The sequence below is a fragment of the Salmo trutta genome, chromosome 25 (genome assembly GCF_901001165.1).
Source record: "Salmo trutta chromosome 25, fSalTru1.1, whole genome shotgun sequence".
NCBI classification, from domain to species: Eukaryota; Metazoa; Chordata; class Actinopteri; order Salmoniformes; family Salmonidae; genus Salmo; species Salmo trutta.
This window is the reverse complement of record NC_042981.1, coordinates 28,222,757-28,249,274: the sequence shown is the minus strand read 5'-3', so window position 1 is coordinate 28,249,274 and position 26,518 is coordinate 28,222,757. Positions and strand designations below refer to the sequence as shown.

Sequence of the window (26,518 nt, the reverse complement as noted above, 5' to 3'; positions counted from 1 at the left end):
ACGGACTGGCTAGGTAGCTAACAAACATTCTTCAAAGTCATTATTTTACACAATATCTTATCACAGCACTGGCAAACCATGGTTTACCAACTCCCTGACCAAAATGGCTGACCTTTATACCATCATAAGAAGGTTCATTGCCATTCTAGTATTCTAATTCTATATTTGATCAGTGTTCTGTAATTTGTTTTATGCACTATACCATGCTACAGATAGATGCATGTTTCTGGCAAAGAGTACATGCCTTCTCACTAAGCCCACATACAAAATACTTAGGAATGGCATGCACAACATCTTGCCGTCTATATGCGAACCATTGCGATGCTTATTATGGTTTTAACTCCTGTCCAATCATAGAGCCTGAACATATGGAGCAGAGTGTGGGAACTGCCACACAGAGGACAACCCGGGTGGACTGCGAGTCTGACCTAAAATAGCTTCTCATGAAAAAAATGACCCTCTCCCTGTCATTCTTTGATTCTGAAAATAGTACTGAAAATAGTGAATTGAATTTGGATTGTGGTCCTGAGACCGGGGCCCGGGGAGTTGGGGACCAGCACTTGAATGAATGAATTCCTCAGAGCACAAGGGTAGGCAGCAGACAAATGAATTTGGAAAAAAAGCACAACATTCTCATTACCAAATTGGGTCTGCAAAGGACATATTGGTCAGGAGGAATTTCTTACTTTCGACATGAAAGAGGAAAACATCTTTCCTGGCTGGTTCCTTCAGCAAACCCATTTATAAATGTGAATGTCAGCGTCTACAGAAGAAGGGGAGGCTGGGGGATGGTATTAAGCTGGGAGGTTGAGGCTGAACAAGTAATTTCATGCAAAAAGTAAAGAAAAATATTTCAACAAGAACAAGGGAGGATAAATGAATGACAAATGTGGCAACTTATTAACAGTATTACATTCCTCTGGGTAAATCCTGCTTTTACAGTCTGCTACCAAAAAGAACACTCAGAGCGCTCTATGTAATTAGGAATTAATGAGGATAAATACTGATGACAAAGACGATACAAAAGCAGTTGATCTTTGAAGATGAAGACCTATCTTTAGCTTATGATGAGTTATTTGAACATGAAAAATAACTAAACTCAGCAACAACAAAAAAATACATTTGAAAGCACTTATATGTGTAATCATTTTCTGTGTGACTGTGGGAGATGAGGGTCCAGGAGCAAGTGCAGGTATGAATTAGTACACGGCACTGAACAAACTTCAGACTAACTCAAATCTATCCTCTCTCTTCATAACAGCCGAAGATATAGAACAGGCAACAATGTACCAAAGCAAATAGCCTTGGCCAATTCAAAAATAACATCTATGGTGAGTTTCCACTGAGGATTTACCCTGGTGTTTTACCAAAAAGACTCTGTTTGTATCTATGCGAACCGGCCACCGTGTCTCACTGGGCCATGGCTTCGGCGGACCTGCCCTGACTTGAGGCCTAACCTAGGCTTCTGGGTACTTTTCAGCTAGCGTTTACATAACAAAGGCTAACTGTGAACTTTAACACCTTCTCACAAAGCAACTGTCGAATGATGCAGAGGTTGTTGATTCTGTACGCTCCAAGTCTTTACTGTCACACTCCTGATGGAAACACAATTACACTAGAGCAGCAAATCAGCTCCAAGTGATTTATATTTTGGAAATCTGTTCCAAAGTATTCCCACAGACCACACATAATAGAGATATATGTGACCGTATACAAATGTAAGCAAAGTTTGAAATGGTTATGTTTTAGTAAAATAATTATGATATCTGTCTGGGCTTCTTGCAGTCAATTTTCAATCTACAAATAATTTGTAATTATGTTTTGGCTGAATCTACTTGATGATCCCCTGGTGTGGGGGTAAGTCTCAATTGAAAAGTACCACTAGTCCCTATTCCTACAATTTCATATCTGATGGAACTGGGTAGCTGGGCTTTGCATAAAAAACAAGCAACTCAAGACCGTCAGGTACGTAGAACAACTTAAGTCAAAGAAACTGCAGGATCAGGGGTGTAGTGCTGCTGGTGCACGGAGGAGTGGCACTCCCAATTTATCTATTTGAGAATACACAGAGCTGGTAACTATTTCTGGAAAATTCATGCGGATAAATTCTACATTATATTTAATTACTACAAAACTTCCATGAAAAACGATAGATTGACAAACCAAATAAATATGTATTGCCGTCTTCTCTCTGGTGGTGGTGAGAATGATGAAGAAGTATAGGTTACGTGCATGGTGGAGGCCCGTCGGAGGCTTGACCACTTTCGCCAATCAGAATGTTAAAAACAAATATTAAAAAGGGCAAACTCCAAGGACCCGTTGTGCATTGGAATCCAGAACGATATGTGCCCACTTGGTTAAGGCAACTACATTATGCCGAGGACACCCAAACCAGAGTGGCCACTGCAAACCCAAAGAGCCTGACCCTCTCTGTAAGTTGCTGTAGCGCTGCTTGGGATATTTAACCTACATTGGCTATTGGTTGAGATGCAGGGCCCGTTCTAGCTTGGTATGTCAGGGTGATAAATTAGAAATGTGAATTGGGCCAAGTTGGAGGTAATAATGCATTTAGGTTATTGTTTATTGAGATGCATGAATATACCACACCAAAAGCTTGATTTCATGGCCTGTTTTAAAACAAATGTCCTACTATTCTACATAGTGATCATTTATGCTCACTACTTCTCGGAATTGATAGTTCACCTCTGTTTTCTTCAATTCTGTAATAGGGTATACTGTAACCATGTGTTCAAGCTAATCAAAGTTTACTTATGATACACAATACAATGAAATGTCTACTCGCAATAAAGCTCTCCTCGCAAACAGTGCAATGATATTAAGCTATATGCATTTGTATTTAGATTAAGCTATAGACTACAAATAGGTATACCACGTAGTCGTAGGCCTATTAGGCTTTAGACCTACTTCAAATGATTGTTGTTTGTTTCTGAACTGGCCAAATGGCAGAGCTATCCTTCAGCACCACAAGTTGGTTCAACTTCTTTAACATCATTGCACGATCCTGGCGCTGTCCTTTCAACACCACAAAGGATGCTCCAATCGCTTAAAATTACATCTCATCAAGATCTGTTGCCTACGCCTAATAGTCATACTCATCACTTATTATTTATACAAATATAATATTATAAACTGGGTGGTTCAAGCCCTGAATGCTGATTGGCTGACAGTTGTGGTATACAGTGCCTTGCAAAAGTATTCAACCCCCTTGGCCTTTTTCCTATTTTGTTTCAATATAAGCTGTAATTTAAATGGATTTTTATTTGGATTTCATGTAATGGACATACACAAAATAGTCCAAATTGGTGAAGTGAAATTGATTTTTTTTTACTTATTTCAAAAGATTTAAAAAATGTAAAACTGAAACGTGGTGTGTACATATGTATTCACCCCCTTTGCTATGAAGCCCCTAAATAAGATCTGGTGCAACCAATTACCTTCAAAAGTCACATAATTAGTTAAATGAAGTCCAACTGTGCGCAATCTAAGTGTCACATGATCTGTCACATGATCTCAGTATATACACCTGTTCTGAAAGGCCCCAGAGTCTGCCACACCACTAAGCAAGGGGCACCACCAAGCAAGCGGCACCATGAAGACCAAGGAGCTCTCCAACCAGGTCAGGGACAAAGTTGTGGAGAACTACAGATCTAGGTTGGGTTATAAAAAAATATCAGAAACTTTGAACATCCCATGAAGCACCATTAAATCCATTATTAAAAAATGGAAAGAATATGGCACCACAACAAACCTGCCAAGAGAGGGCCGCCCACCAACACTCACGGACCAGGCAAGGGGGGCATTAATCAGAGAGGCAACAAAGAGACCAAAGATAACCCTGAAGAAGCTGCAAAGCTCCACAGCGGAGATTGGAGTATCTGTCCATAGGACCACTTTAAGCCGCATACTCTACAGAGCTGGGTTTTAGGGAAGAGTGGTCAGAAAAAAGCCATTGCTTAAAGAAAAAAATAAGCAAACAAGTTTGGTGTTCGCCAAAAGGCGTGTGGGAAACCCCCCAAACATATGGAAGAAGGTACTCTGGTCAGATGAGACTAAAATTGAGGTTTTTGGCCATCAAGGAAAATGCTATGTCTGGTGCAAGCCCAACACCTCTCATCACCCCGAGAACACTATCCCCACAGTGAAGCATAGTGGTGGCAGCATCAAGCTGTGGAGATGTTTCTATCGCGGCCAGAAACCTGCTCCATTTGCTCTCTGTTCCGAACGTAATAAACGACCAGTTCTGATAGCCTTTAGGTGTACCCTTATCCTATTCCTCCTCTGTTCCTCTGGTGATGTAGAGGTTAATCCAGGCCCTGCAGTGCCTAGCTCCACTCCTACTCCCCAGGTGCTCTCATTTCTTGACCTCTAAGTTTGTTTTAGTCACTGCTTTAGCTAGAAGTCGACCGATTATGATTTTTTTCAACGCCGAAACCGATACCGATTATTGGAGGGGCCAAAAAAAGCCGCTACCGATTAATCGGCTGATTGTTTTTTTGTAATAATGACAATTACAACAATACTGAATGAACACTTATTTTAACTTAATATAATACATCAATAAAATCAATTTAGCCTCAAATAAATAATGAAACATGTTCAATTTGGTTTAAATAATGCAAAACAAAGTGTTGGCGAAGAAAGTGAAAGATGTGCCATGTAAGAAAGCTAATGTTTAAGTGCCTTGCTCAGAACATGGGAACATATGAAAGCTGGTGGTTCCTTTTAACATGAGTCTTCAATATTCCCAGGTAAGAAGTTTTAGGTTGTAGTTATTATAGGACTATTTCTCTCTATACGATTTGTATTTCATATACCTTTGACTATTGGATGTTCTTATAGGCACTTTAGTATTGCCAGTGTAACAGTATAGCTTCCGTCCCTCTCCTCGCTCCTACCATATCGACAACAGCCACCCTCGAAGCAGAGTTACCCATGCAGAGGAAGGGAAACAACTACTCCAAGTCTCAGAGCGAGTGATGTTTGATACGCTATTAGCGTGCACCCGGCTAACTAGCTAGCCATTTCACATCGGTTACACCAGCCTAATCTTGGGAGTTGACAGGCTTGAAGGGGTGGGTATAATTTGTGGAACGTTCCAACAGGAATCTGTTCCAAAAAACGTAAAGTAAAAGGTTGCCAACCAACAACGCATACAAAGTAGAAACGCATACAAACCTAGCTAACTAGCTGCCGAATAGGCATCAACTCACCACGTAGCTTATTCTTAATGTTTGTCCATAGGCAAACAGACATGTGAGGAGAGACATTTTTTGGAATAAACGTGATGAGTGAAAAACGCAATGAAATAGACCACTCCCTACCCGGTATCTTATTCTGTCGCTATACAACTTTGTATGCGTTGTTTTTTGGAAACCTTGTTATTTACGAAGTTTTTCGAATAGATTCCTGTTGGAACGTTTCCACAAATTATACCCACCCAGGTTGAAGTCATAAACAACGCAACGCTTGAAGCACAGTGAAGGGCTGTGTGAATGAATGCTTACGAGCCTGCTGCTGCCTACCACCGCTCAGTCAGACTGCTCTATCAAATCATAGACTTAATTATAATATAATAAACACACAGAAATACGAGCCTTAGGTCATTAATATGGTAGAATCCGGAAACTATCATCTTGAAAACAAAAGTTTTTTTCTTTCAGTGACATACGGAACCGTTCCGTATTTTATCTAACGGGTGGTCTAAATATTCCTGTTAGGCATTGATGTTTATGGTTAGGTACATTGGTGCAACGACAGTACTTTTTTCGCAAATGCGCTTGTTAAATCAACACCCGTTTGTTGAAGTAGGCTGTGATTCAATTAAAATTAACAGGCACCGCATTGATTATATGCAACGCAGGACACGTTAGATAAACTAGTAATATCATCAACCATGTGTAGTTAACTAGTGATTATGTTAAGATTGATCGTTTTTTATAAGTCTAATGCTAGCTAGCAACTTACCTTTGCTTCTTGCTGCCCTCGCGTAACAAGTAGTCAGCCTGTTAATCCTTGTGGAGTGCAATGTAAGGCAGGTGGTTAGAGCGTTGGACTGGTAACCGAAGGTTGCAAAAACGAATCCCCCCTGAACAAGGCAGTTAACCCCCGTTTCTAGGCCGTCATTGTAAATAAGAATGTGTTCTTAATCTGACTTGCCTAATTAAATAAAGGTGTAAAAAAAGATATATAAAAAAATACCGATTACCGATTGTTATGAAATCGGCCCTAATTTGAAATCGGCCCTAATTAATCGGCCATTCCGATTAATCGGTCGACCTCTAGCTTTTGCACACTCTGCCAACCCGGATGTCCTAGCCATGTCTGAATTCTGGCTTAGGAAGACCACCAAAAACCCTGACATTTCCATCCCTAACTATAACATTTTCTGACAAGATAGAACTGCCAAAGGGGGTGGTGTTGCAATCTACTGCAGAGATAACCTGCAGAGTTCTGTCTTACTATCCAGGTCTGTACCCAAACAATTAAAGCTTCTACTTTCAAAAATCCACCTCTTCCAGAAACAAGTCTCTCACCATTGCCGCTTGCTATAGACCACCCTTTGCCCCCAGCTGTGCCCTGGACATGTGAATTGATTGCCCCCCATCTATCTTCAGAGCTCGTGCTGCTAGGTGACCTAAACTGGGACATGCTTAACATCCCGGCCATCCTACAATCTAAGCTTGATGCCCTCAAATCTCACACAAATGATCAATGAACCCACCAGGTACAACCCCAAATCCGTAAACACGGGCACCCTCATAGATATCATCCTAACCAACTTGCCCTCCAAATGCACCTCTGCTGTTTTCAACCAAGATCTCAGCGATCACTGCCTCATTGCCTGCATCCGTAATGGGTCTGCGGTCAAACGACCACCCCTCATCACTGTCAAATGCTCCCTAAAACATTTCAGCGAGCAGGCCTTTCTAATCAACCTGGCCCGGGTATCCTGGAAGGATATTGACCTCATCCCGTCAGTAGAGGATGCCTGGTTATTCTTTAAAAGTGCCTTCCTCACCATCTTAAATAAGCATGCCCCTTTCAACAAATTTAGAACCAGGAACAGATATAGCCCTTGGTTCTCTCCAGAGCTGACTGCCCTTGACCAGCACAAAAACATCCTGTGGCGTTCTGCATTAGCATCGAATAGCCCCCGTGATATGCAACTTTTCAGGGAAGTTAGGAACCAATATACACAGGCAGTTAAGAAAGCTAAGGCTAGCTTTTTCAAGCAGAAATTTGCATCCTGTAGCACAAACTCAAAAACGTTCTGGGACACTGTAAAGTCCATGGAGAATAAGCGCACCACCTCCCAGCTGCCCACTGCACTGAGGCTAGGAAACACTGTCACCACCGATAAATCTACTGTAATTGAGAATTTTAATTAGCACTTTTCTACGGCTGGCCATGCTTTCCACCTGGCTACCCCTACCCCGGTCAACAGCCCTGCACCCCCCCGCACAACAACTCGCCCAAGCCTCCCCCATTTCTCCTTCCCCCAAATCCAGATAGATGATGTTCTGAAAGAGCTGCAAAATCTGGAACCCTACAAATCAGCCAGGCTAGACCATCTGGACCCTCTCTTTCTAAAATGATCTGCCGTAATTGTTGCAACCCCTATTACTTGCCTGTTCAACCTCTCTTTCGTGTCGTCTGAGATTCCCAAAGATTGGAAAGCTGCCGCGGTCATCCCCCTCTTCAAAGGGGCAGACACTCTAGACCCAAACTGCTACAGACCTATATCCATCCTACCCTGCCTTTCTAAGGTCTTATAAAGCCAAGTTATCAAACAGATTACCGACCATTTCAAATCCCACCGTACCTTCTCCGCTATGCAATCTGGTTTCAGAGCATGATCATGGGTGCACCTCAGCCGCGCTCAAGGTCCTAAATGATATCATAACCGCCATCGATAAGAGACATTACTGTGCAGCCGTATTCATCGACCTGGCCAAGGCTTTCGACTCTGTCAATCACCACATTCTTATTGGCAGACTCAACAGCCTTGGTTTCTCAAATGATTGCCTTGCCTGGTTCACCAACTACTTCTCTGATAGAGTTCAGTGTGTCAAATCGGAGGGCCTGTTGTCCGGACCTCTGGCAGTCTGTATGGGTGTGCCACAGGGTTCAATTCTCGGGTCAACTCTCTTCTCTGTATCCATCAATGATGTCACTCTTGCTGCTGGTGATTCTCTGAGAAACCTCTACGCAGACGACACCATTCTGTATACTTCTGGCCCTTCTTTGGACACTGTGTTAACTAACCTCCAGATGAGCTTCAATGCCATACAACTCTCCTTCCGTGGTCTCCAACTGCTCTTAAATGCAAGTAAAACTAAATGCATTCTCTTCAACCGATCGCTGTCCGCACCTGCCCGCCTGTCCAGCATCACTACTCTGGACGGTTCTGACTTAGAATATGTGGACAACTACAAATACCTAGGTGTCTGGTTAGACTGTAAACTCTCCTTCCAGACTCACATTAAGCATCTCCAATCCAAAATTAAATCTAGAATCGGCTTCCTATTTCGCAACAAAGCATCCTTCACTCATGCTGCCAAACATACCCTTGTACAACTGACTATCCTACCAATCCTCAACTTCGGCGATGTCATTTACAAACTAGCGTCCAACACTATACTCAACAAATTGGATGCAGTCTGTCACAGTGCCATCCTTTTTGTCCCCAAAGCCCCATATACTACCCACCACTGCGACCTGTACGCTCTCGTTGGCTGGCCCTCGCTTCATACTCGTCGCCAAACCCACTGGCTCCAGGTCATCTACAAGTCTCTGCTAGGTAAAGCCCCACCTTATCTCAGCTCACTGGTCACCATAGCAGCACCCACCCGTAGCACACGCTCCAGCAGGTATATCTCACTGGTCCCTCCCAAAAGCCAATTCCTCCTTTGGCCGCCTTTCCTTCCAGTTCTCTGCTGCCAATAACTGGAACGAACTGCAAAAATCACTGAAGCTGGAGACTCATATCTCCCTCACTAGCTTTAAGCACCAGCTGTCAGAGCGGCTCACAGATCACTGCACCTGTACATAGCCCATCTGTAAATAGCCCATCCAACTACCTCATCCCCATACTGTATTTATTTATTTATTTATCTTGCTCCTTTGCACCCCAGCATCTCTACTTACACATTCATCTTCTGCACATCTACCATTCCAGTGTTTAATTGCTATATTGTAATTACTTCGCCACCATGGCCTATTTATTGCCTTACCTCCCTTATCCTACCTAATTTCACACTCTATGTAGACTTTTTCTATTGTATTATTGACTGTATGTCTGTGTTGTTGTTGTATGTGTCGAACTGCTTTGCTTTATCTTGGCCAGGTTGCAGTTGTAAATGAGAACTTGTTCTCAACTAGCCTACCTGGTTAAATAAAGGAGAAATAAAAAAAATAATAAAAAAATGTTTTTCATCGGCAGGGACTGGGAAACTGGTCAGAATTGAAGGAATGATGGATGGTGCTAAATACAGGGAAATTCTTGAGGGAAACCTGCTTCAGTCTTCCAGAGATTTGAGACTTGGACGGAGGTTCAACTTCCAGCAGGACAATGATCCTAAGCATACTGCTAAAGCAACACTCGAGTGGTTTAAGGGGAACATTTAAATGTCTTGGAATGGCCTAGTCAAAGCCCAGATCTCAATCTAATTGAGAATCTGTGGTATGACTTAAAGATTGCTGTACACCAGCGGAACCCATCCAACTTGAAGGAGCTGGAGCAGTTTTGCCTTGAAGAATGGGCAAAAATCCCAGCTGCTAGATGTGCCAAGCTTATAGAGACATAACCCCAAGAGACTTGAAGCTGTATTTGCTGCAAAAGGTGGATCTACAAAGTATTGACTTTGGGGGGTGAATAGTTACGCACGCTCAAGTTCAGTTTTTTTGGTCTTATTTCTTGTTTGTTTCACAATAAAAAATATTTTGCACCTTCAAAGTGGTAGTCAGGTTGTGTAAATCAAAAGATACAAACCCCCCAAAAGAATACTTTCGCAAGCCACTGTATCAGACCGTATACCAAGGGTATGACAAAACATTTATTTTTACTGCTCTAATTATGTTGGTAACCAGTTTATAATAGCAATAAGGCACCTCTTGGGTTTGTGGTATATGGCCAATATACCACGGCTAAGGGCTGTGTCTCCAGGGTGCATCGTGCCTAAGAACAACCCTTAGCCGTGGTATATTAGCCATATACCACACTTCCTCATGCCTTATTGCTTAATGATCACTTCTCACAATGGTGCTTGTTTAGTAGACCAAAGCTGATTCAATGTTTTGCAAGATTACATAATGATTAATTTGCGTTTTACAAAACAGAACTGAATATAAAACCATAGCATAGTAGGCCTACAACGTTACTGTCACACTAAAAACATTGTTAGCTGAAGCTGAATGGTCCCAAAAAAAGATAATGCACCAAAACTCAACAGAGCGTGCCACTATGCAGGATATATGCTTTGATTGAAATGAAATACAACAAAGGCTAATCGTTTGTTAACACCATCTGCTCTAATTCGCTCACAAAACCGTAATTCAAGAAGACCTAAATGCATATTCCCATGAAACTGGGAATATGAAGAATGAAGAATTGTCGTTCATGATTGACAGTGATGATGGCCTATTTTGAAATGAGGTAGCATATGCCTAACTTTGTGTTTGAGGGTATTAACATTTTTATTTTTTTTAGACAATACTGTATGTGCAGATGTTGCAATTGGAGGATACAGTTTATGCATATTCTATAATGATAGGCTGTTCAATTGGCTACATCTGTTGGTACAAACTTTAAGGAAATTATGACTTACTTTTTTTTGCGCTCCCTTTTCTAAAAAATAATAGCACTATACTACTGCGCAGGATCCACTTCAAACTAATTTTACATAAAAGTAGCAGTATCCAAAGGAACAACTGTACTCTAATATGCCTACATCTATAAAGCAGAATAGAGCAGTACATCCCTTGAACACAACATGAAGTAACTTAATACCACAGTGTGAGGTACTCAATGAAGTAACTTAATACCACAGTGTGAGGTACTCAGTGACAGCTGAGTTAGTATGTAGAATGCCTACATTCAAATCACATGTAATGTATATGGATTGGTGTATGGATTCAATCTATGAGGGTACAGTATATGTTCTTGTGGTATAAAGTTACTCTGTAGGGTTAGAAAATGAATACTGCCAAACCATATCATTACTTAAGTGCCCTCATACAATACCTCTTCCTCTTCCTTGGTTCATGCATAAGAAATGATTCACATGTATTTAGGTGGAGTGTATGCAGTGACGTTAATGGCCATGACAAGTAATATATGATATTTGGTTTTAGGTAAATAAAAGACATTACAAGCAAAACTGATAGTCAATCATAAATCATAGCTACCTCTCCCATCGACATAGAAGAAGAGGATTTTCTGACGTGTCGAGACTCCTCCAGTGATGATGTTTGCTCTGCAGCCAGGCGAGCCCGTCGACCTAACTTTGCAACCTGAGTGAATATCATAATTCGAGTCACTAAAAGTTATCTTAAAATGACATGAACACGGTCGTAACTCTGAAGCATTAGTTAAATATTAACTTTATCACACAATTGCTGTAAAGCGGTGTTTAGTTAGCTGGATGGCAATGCTAACGCGTTAGCTAGCTAAGTAGCTGCCTGGAAAAGGCTGCCTCGACAAGAGAGAAACCATAATTCAAGTTCAAGGTTTGCAATGACATTCTAAACATTGCTAACGTTACTTATTATGTAAAGACTCTGTGTACAAGTTGAAATCGTAAATCACTTACATTCTTTACAAGTCCACTGTCTCCGAGTTGAAGATTATCGTCCATTTTCCCTTGCGTTTACAGATGGAACTACTTCCTGGGGACTAGGAGCGTCACACCGCAACCATCTCCATGGTGACACCAATAAGGGGGAGTGGCGTAAGTAGTCAATGCTCGAGTGGCAGGGAACGTGACGTTAGAGGCAAGCCAAAATTACATGATGAGCTACATCCAAACCTTTCAAAAACTCTGGTCTGGTAGATACAGAGGCTACCCATTACTGGGTAAAAGTGGCCAATAGACAGAGACACATCAGACAAAGATTGTCATTATAAACCTACCTACAGACGCCTCATTAGCATAACAGTGATGGGGGGTATTTCTACTCCTGTGTAACTTCAGGTTACCTATAGAATAACTTTTTATTTTACTTTTGAGGACATTTTCTGTAGCCTACATCTAGTATATAAAACTAGTTAATTGCGTCTGCCATAGAGGCCAGTTTCATAATATTACCTTATGTCCCTGCTACTTGCCAAAGTTTTTAGGGCCTTTTTCACACCTATTAGTTTTATTGAGCACCGTGGCACCAACTCTTATTCTGAAAGTTCTATTTCCAGCCCATTGTTCTGCATCACAATCCCAGTTTTGCAGTTGTGTCACAAATCCCCTAGCAACTGCACTAGGCGCCAGTGGTGGAAAAAAGTACCTAATTGTCATACATGAGTAAAAGTAAAGACACCTTAATAGAAAATTACTCAAGTAACAGTGAAAGTTAAAGTTGCTGAAAAACCCAGATCCTACGCTGCCCTTTGTGGTGGAGGTGGCCACTTCAGAATTGGGCATGGGGGCCGTCCTGTCCCTATGTCAAGGGAACCCACAGAAATTGTATCCATGTGCATACTACTACTAAAAAAAACGGTCTCCTGCAGAGAGGAACTATGACGTCATCGATCGGGAGCTCTTGGTGGTGAAGTTGGCATTAGAGGGGTGGAGACACTGGCTGGAAGGCACCAAGGACCCATTTCTCATCCTCACGACCATCGGAACATGGAGTACATACGGACAGCGAGGCGGCAGAACCCGCGCCAAGCAAGGTGGGCCCATTTCTTCACTAGATTCGACTTCACCTTGTCATATCGCCCATGTTCAAAGAACATTAAAGCCGATGCCCTGTCCAGTCTCTACAATTCGGGAGAAGTTCCTGTCCTGAGTGCACCAATCATACCGCCCTCCCGAGTGGTTGCCCCGTGCTTTGGGACATAGATGTGGACATTCACTAGGCTATGGGGATAAGGGATTGGCTGTTGACCTGGGCGCAAACATCTCTCGTCGCTGGACACCCAGGTATCACCCGCACGTGGCTCGGTATGTCAATTCCTGCTCCGTATGTGCCCAAACTAAATCTTCCCGGCACGCTCCAGCAGGGAAACTCCTTCCCCTTCCCGTGCCTTAGTGGCTTGGGTCTCATCTGTCCATTGATTTCATCACTGATCTACCCTCTTCTGATGGTTTCACTACTATCATGGTTGTTGTGGACAGATTCTCTAAATCCTGATGTTTTATCCCTTCCTCTGGTCTCCCTACTGCTCTCCAGGTCGCTGAGGCACTGTTCCAGCAGGTCTTCTGGCATTATGGCCTTCCGGTCCCCTGGCTGGTGCCGTCCCCTACAACACCCCTCCACCTCCCCTGGACTATCAATGGGAGCCCTGCCTATGCCGTCAGGTCCCTCCTGGACTCCCGACGTTGTGAGGGTTGGCTCCAGAACCTGGTGGACTGGGAGAGGTTTGGTCCGGAGGAGAGTTGTTGGATCCCAACATCATCTGGGATTTCCACCTCCTCCGTCCGGACTGGCCCACTCCTCACCCTCGTGGCCGTCCCCCTGGCCAGCGTCGTCCTGCGGGTAGAACCGTGCATCAGGCGGGGGGTACTGTCACACCTACTCCTGCTTTCCCGCTTTGACACTCGACGTTGCCGGTCTACTAACCACCGGTCCTGGCAACCCACATTACGCACACCTGGACTTCAATTATCATCCTGATTTCTCTCCCTTTATTTAGGCCTCAGTAGCCTTCAGGCAGTATTGGTTTTGATATTCTTCATGTTCTTATTATTAAACTCACCTTCTGCACCTGCTTCCTGACTCCCTGCGTGTACGTTACAGAATTGAACCATTTTCCTGTCCTGCTAGCCATTCAAAATGTAACTAGTACTTTTGGGTGTCAGGGAAAATGTATGGAGTAAAAAGTACATTATTTTATTTAGGAATGTAGTGAAGTAAAAGTTGTCAAAAATAGAAATACTTAGGTACAGATACCCCAAAAAACTACTTAAGTAGTACTTTAAAGTATTATTACTTAAGTACTTTACATCACTGCTAGGCCCCATGTTGGAAGACCAGAGTCAGTAGGTTGTATGTCTCCAATCGTCCACATCGCTGGCTGCTTTCTGCTACCACTGGAAACTTCAGGAAGATTGCCCTTTCTTTTTTTCTTTTTTTTCTAAGGTCCAAGAAAACTGAGGCAGTGGGAGAACCTATCCAAGTAAGTAAATATATTTTGAAAATATATTTTTTAAATGATGTATTATTAGCTACCTAGCTACAGAAACTTAGTGTGCACTGTGCAGGCTAACTCAAATGAGCTGCCAACATAATGTTCACTACTGTAGTTAGCTAACTTTACACCCTTCCAAAAATGTACCATGGTACTACTATGGTATTTTCATTCATAGCATGGTACTACTATGATACTTTCACTTATACCATGGCATAGTCTGAATCATGGAAGTGTACCATGGTTTTAGCCTTGAACTATGATGGTACTACCATGGTACTGCCATTGTACCTAAATATTACCATGGTATGGCATCATTTATACCATGATATAGATCTGAATCATGGAAATGGACCATTGTTTTATTTAGGTAGTATGATGGTACTGCAATGCACCTAAATAATACTCAGTTATTGCTTCATTTATACAATGGTGTAGATGTGGATCATGGAAAAACCATGGTTTTAACCTGCATTATACATTCTACCATGGTAATGCACAATTATGATAAATTGTACAAAAAATTATCATACGGAACCATCTTTATTAAGTGTGCATTACCATAGTACAATTGCAGTATAACGCATTAAATAAATAAACCCCCCAAGGTCAAAAGAGTTTGATTGGTATTATATTGATTCATTTATATACCAGTATGGGCAAGTATCTGATAAAGTCAGAAGCAGGCTACTATTGTTGGATATAGTTTGTATGTAACATCAAAGATAAAAGGAAATAGTTGCTATGAAAAGGGGTAATACTTTCTGTATTTAATACCCTGTTAAAACGTGTATTTAGAGCTGTACATATAACCAGATTTGTTTAATTTTCATAAGCTCTATGTTTTACTACAGCCTTCGCTGTTGGGTCTATGTTGGTTAAATTATTATGTACTGTTACTTTAGATATGTTGGGACAGTTTCTGTTCATGTGAAGGATGTGTACCTGTTTAAACCAATCAAGTTGGACTATGAGTGGTGGGCAGTGGGCTTCGTGGGTTTTTTTCTGTTGTTGCTGGGGAGAGAAAAAAGGGGGAGAGATGCTCTTGTGAGGTGGGAAAACATTTTGTGTACTAAAAATAGTTTTTTCCCGAATTGGTTTTAACTGCACCCTACTTTACTTACCTTAACAAAATAAGATTTATAGTTTAGTATTTTAGCGATCGGGTAGTCTTAATTCGCTTGCTGCATGGCTGGATTGACAAAGGTTCCAGTGGCTTCAGGAGCTAATGTAGCTTGGGTTCATCGGATTGGGAGCTGGCGAGGACAGTTTGGTCTGAGGGAATGTGAGGGCTTTGTTGACACTCAACATCGTTTTTCACATGCATGCAGGGCACTTTCTGCCAATTTGATTATAAATAGGCAACGGCCTTGGAACTGTTGCTTTCAAGGAGTTTCTACGAAACCATGAGTAACTGTGTGGGGTTACATGCTGACCACACTGTTCGCATTATGTTAGCGAGCGTTGCAAAATAAATGTACACATACATGTTATTCAATCATTGCACCCACTGCTCGCGCGGGTCAACGAGCGTCTGCATAGCCAGGGGCTAAAATAGAACTTGAGCATCTCCTCATTCGTTTTTAGGAGCATATACCCACGTGGGGGATTGAAAGATGAACTGAAGTCCACATTCCAATCCAGTTGGTGGTGGTAATGCACCTTAAAGTTGGTTGCCAACCACCATATAAAGTCCAAAGAAGAAGAAGCAGCCTGAAGGAGGAGAAACGAACTCGGTTTACCCTTTTATCTGTGGATTAATTGTCAAAGTAGAGGACCTTGTGCATTTTAAGGTAAAATAACAACCCAATGTTTATATCCCAGGACAAATTAGTTAGCAACAGCAAGCTATCTTACTAAATTGCCATAAATGTTAAATACTTTTCGACCTGTCCCCAAATTAATATAGTTAGTTCAGTGTTCATTTTGATATTTCAACCTGCGTGTCCTGATCATGTCTGGTGTGGGTGGACAAAATCAACGTGCACGCATGTTAGCATAATGTTTTTTTGAGCTCCAACGACGCCAATTGACATTTTCAGTTTAGCCTAAATCTAAACCCGGGTGCTATCTCAAATCAAATCAAATTTTATTTGTCACATACACATGGTTAGCAGATGTGAATGCGAGTGTAGCGAAATGCTTGTGCTTCTAGTTCCGACCATGCAGTAATATCTAACAATAACCTAACCTAACAATTTCACAAAAACTACCGTATACACACAAGTGTAAAGGAATGAATAAGAATATAGAATATGAAGAATATGAATAAGAATATACGGCATAGGCAAGATGCAGTAGATGGGATAGAGTACAGTATATACATATGAGATGAGTAATGTAGGGTATGTAAACATTAGTGGCATTGTTTAAAGTGGCTAGTGATACATTTATTACATCCATTTTTCCATTATTAAAGTGGCTAGAGTTGAGTCAGTATGTTGCCAGCAGCCACTCAATGTTAGTGATGGCTGTTTAACAGTCTGATGGCCTTGAGATAGAAGCTGTTTTTCAGTCTCTCGGTCCTTGCTTTGATACACCTGTACTGACCTCGCCTTCTGGATGATAGTGGGGTGAACAGGCAGAGGCTCGGGTGGTTGTTGTCTTTGATGATCTTTTTGGCCTTCCTGTGACATCGGTTGGTGCAGGTGTCCTGGAGGGCAGGTAGTTTGCCCCCTGTGATGCGTTGTGCAGACCTCACTACCCTCTGGAGAGCCTTACGGTTATGGGCGGAGCAGTTGCCGTACCAGGCGGCGATACAGCCCGACAGGATGCTCTCGATTGTGCATCTGTGAGTGTTTGTGAGTGTTTTTGGTGACAAGCCGAATTTCTTCAGCCTCCTGAGGTTGAAGAGGCGCTACTGCGCCTTCTTCACCACGCTGTCTGTGTGGATGGACCATTTCAGTTTGTCCGTGATGTGTACGCCGAGGAACTTAAAACTTTCCACCCTCTCCACTACTGTCCCGTCAATGTGGATAGGGGGCTGCTCCCTCTGCTGTTTCCTGAAGTCCACGATCATCTCCTTTGTTTTGTTGACATTGAGAGTGAGGTTATTTTCCTGACACCACACTCCAAGGGCCCTCACCTCCTCCCTGTAGGCCGTCTCGTCGTTGTTGGTAATCAAGCCTACCACTGTAGTGTCGTCTGCAAACTTGATGATTGAGTTGGAGGCGTGCATGGCCACGCAGTCGTGGGTGAACAGGGAGTACAGGAGAGGGCTGAGAACGCAGCCTTGTGGGGCCCTGGTGTTGAGGATCAGTGGGGTGGAGATGTTGTTACCAACCCTCACCACCTGGGGGCAGCCCGTCAGGAAGTCCAGGACCCAGTTGCACAGGGCGGGGTCGAGACCCAGGGTCTCGAGCTTAATTACGAGTTTGGAGGGTACTATGGTGTTAAATGCTGAGCTGTAATCGATGAACAGCATTCTTACATAGGTATTCCTCTTGTCCAGATGGGTTAGGGCAGTGTGCAGTGTGATTGCGATTGCGTCGTCTGTGGACCTATTGGGGCGGTAAGCAAATTGGAGTGGGTCTAGGGTGTCAGGTAGGGTGGAGGTGATATGGTTCTTGACTAGTCTCTCAAAGCACTTCATGATGACGGTACCGAGAATGAGATCATCATGCTGACCTGGGACTATGAGCACAGGAACTAAACAACTAATCCCATACACGTTAAGGTCAAATTCATACATGCATTTTGGTTGTGCCGTTTCCCCCCCTACACCAATGAGATTGACTGGCTCCGACAGTGGCTTCTTCTCTAGACTAATATTTTCTGCAAGCATTCTTTGCTCTGCTGCCTCGCTTAAAGTACAGGCCATGGAGCCGGTGTCAAGCATCCCATTCATTTGGAACTGGTTATTTACAGTGACTGGGGCATAAAACAGTTTGTCATGTTGCGTTACTCTTTGTATATTCTGCGCTATGACCCGAACCCCTCCTGGTGCTGCACTACGTGTTCACATATCGTCGTTCTAAATCTTCATCATACTCGAGGGTTTGTTTCTCTTGACCCACATATCCCCCCTCCAAATGTGGGCCTGCTAGTTTAACGGCTCCGCTCCATGGGTTGCTGTGTGGGCTCCTCACTGTATCTGGACCCAGGCTTCGGACAGTTTTTCTTCCAGTGACCTGACTCAGAGCATGACAAACACAGACCCTCCCTTCTACAGTGTGCAAGCGTAGAGTGGTTTGTACCGTTACACACCTTGCAGTATTTCCTGTAAAAGTACCCTTGGTTAGGTGGGTGCTGCGGTCTTACTGTTGTCTGAGTGTTCTGCGTTAGCACACGATCAAGTAGGCTTAACAAAGTTTGCATGCAGTTTCCCTCTGTTTGATTAGAGGGTGTGACAAGTTTTTATTTTTTGTATTGTTTTGTATTTCACCTTTGTATTTCACCTTTCTCATTTACAACTGCGGCCTGGCCAAGATAAACGCAAAGCAGTGCGACACAAACAACAACACAGAGTTACACATGGAATAAACAAACATACAGTCAATAATTCAATAGAAAAAGTCTATATACAGTGTGTGCAAATGAGGTTGGATAAGGGAGGTAAGGCAATAAATAGGCCATAGTGGCAAAATAATTACAATATAGCAATTAAACACTGGAGTGAAAGATGACAAGTACCTCACTCTGGCTAGGAGACACTGGACAAGTTGTCATTTCATCTTCAAGTACAGCTGTTTGGATATGTGTGGCCACCTGTCTCACAGCAGCCTGGCGCTTTGACCTGGTCAGCATTCAGGCTTTCATTTCAGACTGATACTCCTCTAGATGTTCTTGTATCTCAGCTGCCGTCCACCTATCAGCTGTTTTGAACTTTTAAAACTGCAGAAAGAGAAGGATCTGGGCAGTATTTCACAAACATCATCGTTACCTCTCGGCTGGAGTCTTCAATGTTCCGACCCTGCCTCCTCAAACACTCATCAGCCACATCTACTGCCTTGCTCAGAAGGATCCAGTACTCCATGGCATTTTCTCCTATTATGGGCAAAGTGTTATAAAAATCGTCAAGAGGCATAGATGAATATGTTGACTCACTGAAATGCTGTTTCAGTATATCTATTATCCCTTTAGAGTTCTCGTGAGGTTTCAGAGATGTATTGCTGCGGAGTGTTATCTTTACAATGACCTCCTGTGACTGTTCTATGACCGGCACGCCCATTTCCTTCAGGTAAGCGTCGATGAGCTCCTCCCATTCATGTACTGAGTACTTGTCAGAACCCTCCCCTCTGAAACATGGAGGTTCTCTCACGTCAGACTGCATGACCAACTTCATACCAGATAAATGAACGGAGGGTGTGTCAGTCAATGTCTTGCCTGCACTGGAGCTCTGAGCATGTGCGCCGCTATCCTCCTTCCTCTCACCTTCCTTCCTAATTTGAGCTGATATAGACTGTCCTATCTGATGAGCGAGTTGTGTGATAAGATTTCCCAAGTCAGGATTGGCCACCTCTGAACTATCTGAGGGGGTGTCACTAGGCATAATTACAGGAGCTGAAGGTGTGGCGTTAGGCACCCGAGTAGAGCATAAATGTTGTGAATCTACAACATATATAGTTCTAGCTGGGGTCTGAGGCAACTCCCTGAAAAACCTCCCTCTCCAATGACCCAGTTCAAGCTCATCACTGGAAACACGGTCTCCTTTTCCAACAATATAAGTCATATTCACTATATGATACACAAATAAATGAATGAGTAATTCAATTAAATATACAGTTGAAGTTGGAAGTTTACATACACTTAGGTTGGAGTCATTAAAACTGTTTTTTCAACCACTCCACAAATTTCTTGTTAACAAACTATTTATTTCACCTTTATTTAACCAGGTAGGCTAGTTGAGAATAAGTTCTCATTTGCAACTGCGACCTGGCCAAGATAAAGCATAGCAATTTGACGCAAACAACAACACAGAGTTACACATGGAATAAACAAAACATACAGTCAATAATACAGTAGAAAAAGTCTACATACAGTGTGTGCAAATTAGGTAGGATAAGGGAGGTAAGGCAATAAATAGGCCATGGTGGCGAAGTAATTACAATATAGCAATTAAACACTGGAATGGTAGATGTGCAGAAGATGAATGTGTAAGTAGAGATACTGGGGTGCAAAGGAGCAAGATAAATAAATAAATACAGTATGGGGATGAGGTAGTTGGATGGGCTATTTACAGATAGGCTATGTACAGGTGCAGTGATCTGTGAGCTGCTCTGACAGCTGGTGCTTAAAGCTAGTGAGGGAGATATGAGTCTCCAGCTTCAGTGATTTTTGCAGTTCGTTCCAGTCATTGGCAGCAGAGAACTGGAAGGAAAGGCGACCAAAGGAGGAATTGGCTTTGGGGGGTGACCAGTGAGATATACCTGCTGGAGCGCGTGCTACGAGTGGGTGCTGCTATGGTGACCAGTGAGCTGAGATAAGGTGGGGCTTTACCTAGCAGAGACTTGTAGATAACCTGTAGCCAGTGGGTTTGGCGACGAGTATGAAGCGAGGGCCAAACAACGAGAGTGTACAGGTCGCAAAACTATAGTTTTGGCAAGTTGATTAGGACATCTACTTTGTGCATGACACAAGTAATTTTTCCAACAATTGTTTACCGACCGATAATTTCACTTATAATTCACTGTATCACAATTCCAGTGGGTCAGAAGTTTACATACACTAAGTTGACTGTGCCTTTAAACAGCTTGGAAAATTCCAGAAAATGTTTTCATGGCTTTAGAAGCTTCTGATAGGCTAGTTGACATTATTTGAGTCAATTGGAGGTGTACCTGTGGATGTATTTCAAGGCCGACATTCAAACTCTGTGTCTCTTTGCTTGACATCATGGGGAAATCAAAAGAAATAATCCAAGACCTCAGAAAGAAATTGTAGACCTCCACAAGTCTGGGTCATCCTTGGGAGCAATTTCCAAAAGCCTGAAGGTACCATGTTCATCTGTACAAACAATAGTACGCAAGTATAAACACCATGGGACCACGCAGCCATCATACCGCTCAGGAAGGAGACGCGTTCTGTCTCCTAGAGATGAACGTACTTTGGTGCGAGAAGTGCAAATCAATCCCAGAACAACAGCAAAGGACCTTGTGAAGATGCTGGAGGAAACACGTACAAAAGTATCTTTATCAACAGTAAAACAAGTCCATATCGACATAACCTGAAAGGCCGCTCAGCAAGGAAGAAGCCACTGCTCCAAAACCACCATAAAAAAGCCAGACTACGGTTTGCAACTGCACATGATGACAAAAATCGTACTTTTTGGAGAAATGTCCTCTGGTCTGATGAAACAAAAATAGAACTGTTTGGCAATAATGACCATCATTATGTTTGGAGGAAAAAGGGGGAGGCTTGCAAGCCGAAGAACACCATCCCAACCGTGAAGCACGGGAGTGGCAGCATCATGTTGTGGGGGTGATTTGCTGCAGGAGGGACTGGTGCACTTCACAAAATAGATGGCATCACGAGGAGGAAAATTACGTGGATATATTGAAGCAACATCTCAAGACATCAGTCAGGAAGTTTAAGCTTGGTCACAAATGGGTCTTCCAAATGGACAATGACTCCAAGCATACTTCCAAAGTTGTGACAAAATGGCTTAAGGACAACAAAGTCAAGGTATTGGAGTGACCATCACAAAGCCCTGACCTCAAGCCTATATAAAATGTGTGGGCAGAACTGAAAAAGTGAGCAAGGAGGCCTACAAACCTGACTCAGTTACACAAGCTCTGTCAGGAGGAATGGACCAGAATTCACCCAACTTACCCGAAATGTTTGACCTAAGTTAAGCAATTTAAAGGCAATGCTACCAAATACTAATTGAGTGTATGTAAACTTCTGACCCACTGGGAATGTGATGAAAGAAAAGCTGAAATAAATCCTTCTCTCTACTGTTATTCTGACATTTCACATTCTTAAAGTAAAGTGGTGATCCTAACTGACCTAAGACAGGGAATTTTACTAGGATTAAATGTCAGTAATTGTGAAAAATTGAGTTTAAATCTATTTGGCTAAGGTGTATGTAAACTTCAGACTTCAACTGTAGCTAATGAACTGATTTCCAGTCCCAAAGAGAGAACTATGACAATACAAAAACTCAATTACAACGAAATATCAAATGTTATATCACTTGAGAATAATGAAGCAAATCCTGGTCTAATGTCTATGCTTCTAAACTCAGATACAGAGACCTGTGAAAACTGCTTAATTATTAACCTTGTGTGGATGAAGGTCCCAAAGAAAGCCCCAAGTCCTGGAGAGACTGAAGGGTATATAGCCGTGTGTTATATATGCATGGTGAACCTTGCTTCTAGAGATCTAGCTAATGGGTGTGCAGGTTTCTGTTCCAGCCCATCCCTGACATTCTGCTTATTATTTGTATTAAACACTATTCATTTAACTATTCAATCATCTCTTGTTTTGGAGTAAGATGAATGTCTAAACCCACTAACCATTTACATAGGCATTCTTTGTATGATATAAAATAAAGTCTTGATTCTTTTAATTATGTAAAGTGTATTTTTTTGGTCATTGAACATTCCGTTTGTCTGTTTTATTTGGTTGTCACTCACTTTCATTTGTCTGATGGTACTGCACAGATTTGAGCAGCAGCTGATGTCCTTGATCATTGGTGTGGGTGTAACAATCCCTGTATGGCTGACCTAGGATGCAACCCCTGTCCATAACCGCATCATTCCAAAACCAGGATCTTGGTTGGGCTAGGGTAACAATACTTTAGGTCTCAGGGTGGGTGACCTCACCACACGATGGCTACTAGGCCATTCTCACTTTGTCTTTCCTTGATTACTCGCATCCTATCTCCTCACCTGTATTGTATTGGAGGAGAAGATACAAAATCCCTCCCCTCTGACCTTCTTCTTCAATGGGTTTTTAGAAGGAGACGAGGAGAGGAATCGAGGAAGGATGAATTGAGAAAGTGACTAGCACTCCCCTGTCAACTAGTTCACGTGTGCTACACACTCACCCCTCTGTTACACTCATTGACCTCCTTCTCATTAACCTCAGCACACTCACCCCTCTGCTACACTCACTGACCTCCTTCTCATTAACCTCAGCACACTCACCCCTCTGCTACACTCACTGACCTCCTTCTCATTAACCTCAGCACACTCACCCCTCTGTTACACTCACTGACCTCCTTCTCATTAACCTCAGCACACTCACCCCTCTGCTACACTCACTGACCTCCTTCTCATTAACCACAGCACACTCAGCCCTCTGCTACACTCACTGACCTCTTTCTATACATCAACCTCAACACACTCACCCCTCTGCTACACTCACTGACCTCCTTCTCATTAACCTCAGCACACTCACCCCTCTGCTACACTCACTGACCTCCTTCTCATTAACCTCAGCACACTCACCCCTCTGCTACACTCACTGACCTCCTACTCATTAACCTCAGCACACTCACCCCTCTGCTACACTCACTGACCTCCTTCTCATTAACCTCAGCACACTCACCCCTCTGCTACACTCACTGACCTCCTTCTCATTAACCTCAGCACACTCAGCCCTCTGCTACACTCACTGACCTCCTCATTAACCTCAGCACACTCACCCCTCTGTTACACTCACTGACCTCCTTCTCATTAACCTCAGCACACTCACCCCTCTGCTACACTCACTGACCTCCTTCTCATTAACCTCAGCACACTCACCCCTCTGCTACACTCACTGACCTCCTCATTAACCTCAGCACACTCACCCCTCTGCTACACTCACTGACCTCCTCATTAACCTCAACACACTCACCCCTCTGCTACACTCACTGACCTCCTTCTCATTAACCTCAGCACACTCACCCCTCTGCTACACTCACTGACCTCCTCATTAACCTCAGCACTCACCCCTCTGCTACACTCACTGACCTCCTCATTAACCTCAGCACACTCACCCCTCTGCTACACTCATTGACCTCCTTCTCATTAACCTCAGCACACTCACCCCTCTGCTACACTCACTGACCTCCTCATTAACCTCAGCACTCACCCCTCTGCTACACTCACTGACCTCCTCATTAACCTCAGCACACTCACCCCTCTGTTACACTCACTGACCTCCTTCTCATCAACCTCAGCACACTCACCCCTCTGCTACACTCACTGACCTCCTCATTAACCTCAGCTCACTCACCCCTCTGCTACACTCACTGACCTATTTCTCCTCATCAATCTCAGCAGCCAGCAGAGCAGACTTTGTGAACTGAGTCAATCTAATTTAATTCTGCTACATTGACTCAGATCAGAGTTGGTGGCGTAGGAGGAGGTGAAAGGGGTGTGACTGTAGCAGAGATGAGCTGCAGATAATTTCTGGTAGCCACTGTGATGTAATGTCATCCCCCCCTGAGACTTGAAGTAGTGTCTCCTCCAGTCTATCATGAATTGATCTATATTTTAATGCTGTAAGCATCTCGGCTGCTGGAGGATGTCCTCTAATTTTGCACTGATTTGCTTCATTTTGCTACACTTATTGTCCTCCTTCTCCAGTGGTTGGTATGCTAGCTACAAGTGTAATCTGATTAGGGTTTCTGGCCCAGTCAGCCATACAAGGATGGAATTCATACATTACATAGCTACTTTGCCGCCCATGTAAAAGTTAACCTTCACTGTGGTCACTCTCCAGGGTATTTTCTCTTGCCTCCACTATTGGTTACAGTGGATGTGAGATTATTTATGGCATGCATGCACAATGCAGACATGATGGGATTATTATTGTCCTTGTGGGCATGTCCAATGTACTTGTACATGTGGTTTGTCATTTCTATATGGAAACAGGATTTGCAAGTCCTCACACATTATTTACATTTTGCTGATATGTTTTCTCCATTTAAAATGATACTGTAGAAATAAATGAAAATGATACTGTGGATTAACACACAAGAGAACTTGTGTGTTAATCATTTGCTAATAAAGAAAATACAAGTCTGGTTTGATACTGGCAAGATCAGTGTGGGTTTTTCTTTTTTCTTTTTTTCTTAGACAATTAACAAGGCTAACCATGTTGAAGGATACCAGATATGACTTCTATAGCTTCTGTGCACCTCTCTGATTCAGAGGGGTTGGGTTAAATGTGGAAGACACATTTCAGTTGAATACATTTAGTTGGAGAATGGACTAGGTATCCCATTTCCCACATGCCGTCAGAAAATGTATTTGTGCAAGCCCAACCCTTGTAATGAAGGTAGGCCTTAAAACCTCTACAGGATCAGTGGGTCCCCCTCTGCACGGTTGTGCTAACGTAGGCTAATGTGATTAGCATGAGGTTGTAAGTAACAAGAACATTTCCCAGGACATAGACATATCTGATATTGGCAGAAAGCTTCAATTCTTGTTAATCTAACTGTGCTGTCCAATTTACAGTATCTATTACAGTGAAAGAATACCATGCTATTGTTTGAGGAGAGTGTACAGTTATGAACTTGAAAATGTATTAATAAACCAATTAGGCACATTTGGGCAGTCTTGATACAAAATGTTGAACAGAAATGCAATGGTTCATTGGATCAATCTAAAACTTTGCGCATACACTGCTGCCATCTAGTGGCCAAAATATAAAATGTGCCTGGGCTGGAATAATACATTATGGCCTTTCTCTTGCATTTCAAAGATGATTTCAAAGGGGGAAAAAACATGTTTTTTTTCTTTGAATAGTGTTTTACCAGATCTAATGTGTTATATTCTCCTACATTAATTTAACATTTCAAATGGTATCAAGAATATGCATTTCCTTGCTTCAGGTCCTGAGCTACAGGCAGTTAGATTTGGGTATGTCATTTTAGGCAAACGTTTGGGAAAAAAGGGGCGGATCCTTAGGATGGAATGCTCAGCAGAGAGACATTATCAGCATATATCACTATCAAGAGGGTGTGCAGAAAGGAATATTTTAGGGTTCATTTTATTTAATTTCAAAATGCATGTTGCTTGAAATAAAGTGTATATTTGTTTGCTTCACGTAATGTATCATCCTGGTGTAATTCATATACAGTTCAACATTATCACCACAAGGTGTCAGCGCTAGCATTTGTTTTACTACAAACCGCTAGCTTGGTCTCGTAACGTGAGGTCAATAAGACATGCCTAGCGGTTCATTGAAACGACAGTATATTTCTTAATTTAAACTAGCTAA

General features: G+C 42.6%; 1 protein-coding gene across 2 annotated transcripts in view; it reads right to left on the bottom strand.

The window, feature by feature from the left end:
- LOC115162331 (intraflagellar transport protein 43 homolog A) overlaps positions 1–11,927 on the bottom strand; it is a 38,311-nt gene extending 26,384 nt beyond the window's left edge. The window contains exons 1-3 of one of the 2 annotated variants that reach the window (XM_029713528.1): positions 11,832–11,927; positions 11,428–11,532; positions 11,264–11,275 (exon numbers count right to left, since the gene is read on the bottom strand). In XM_029713528.1, coding sequence (XP_029569388.1) covers positions 11,264–11,275; positions 11,428–11,532; positions 11,832–11,876 — 162 coding nt within the window. In that variant the 5' untranslated portion in view covers positions 11,877–11,927. The remainder of the gene's footprint in view (positions 1–11,263; positions 11,276–11,427; positions 11,533–11,831) is intronic. The other variant, XM_029713529.1, reaches the window with a different exon arrangement.
- Between the last annotated feature and the right edge of the window lie 14,591 nt (positions 11,928–26,518).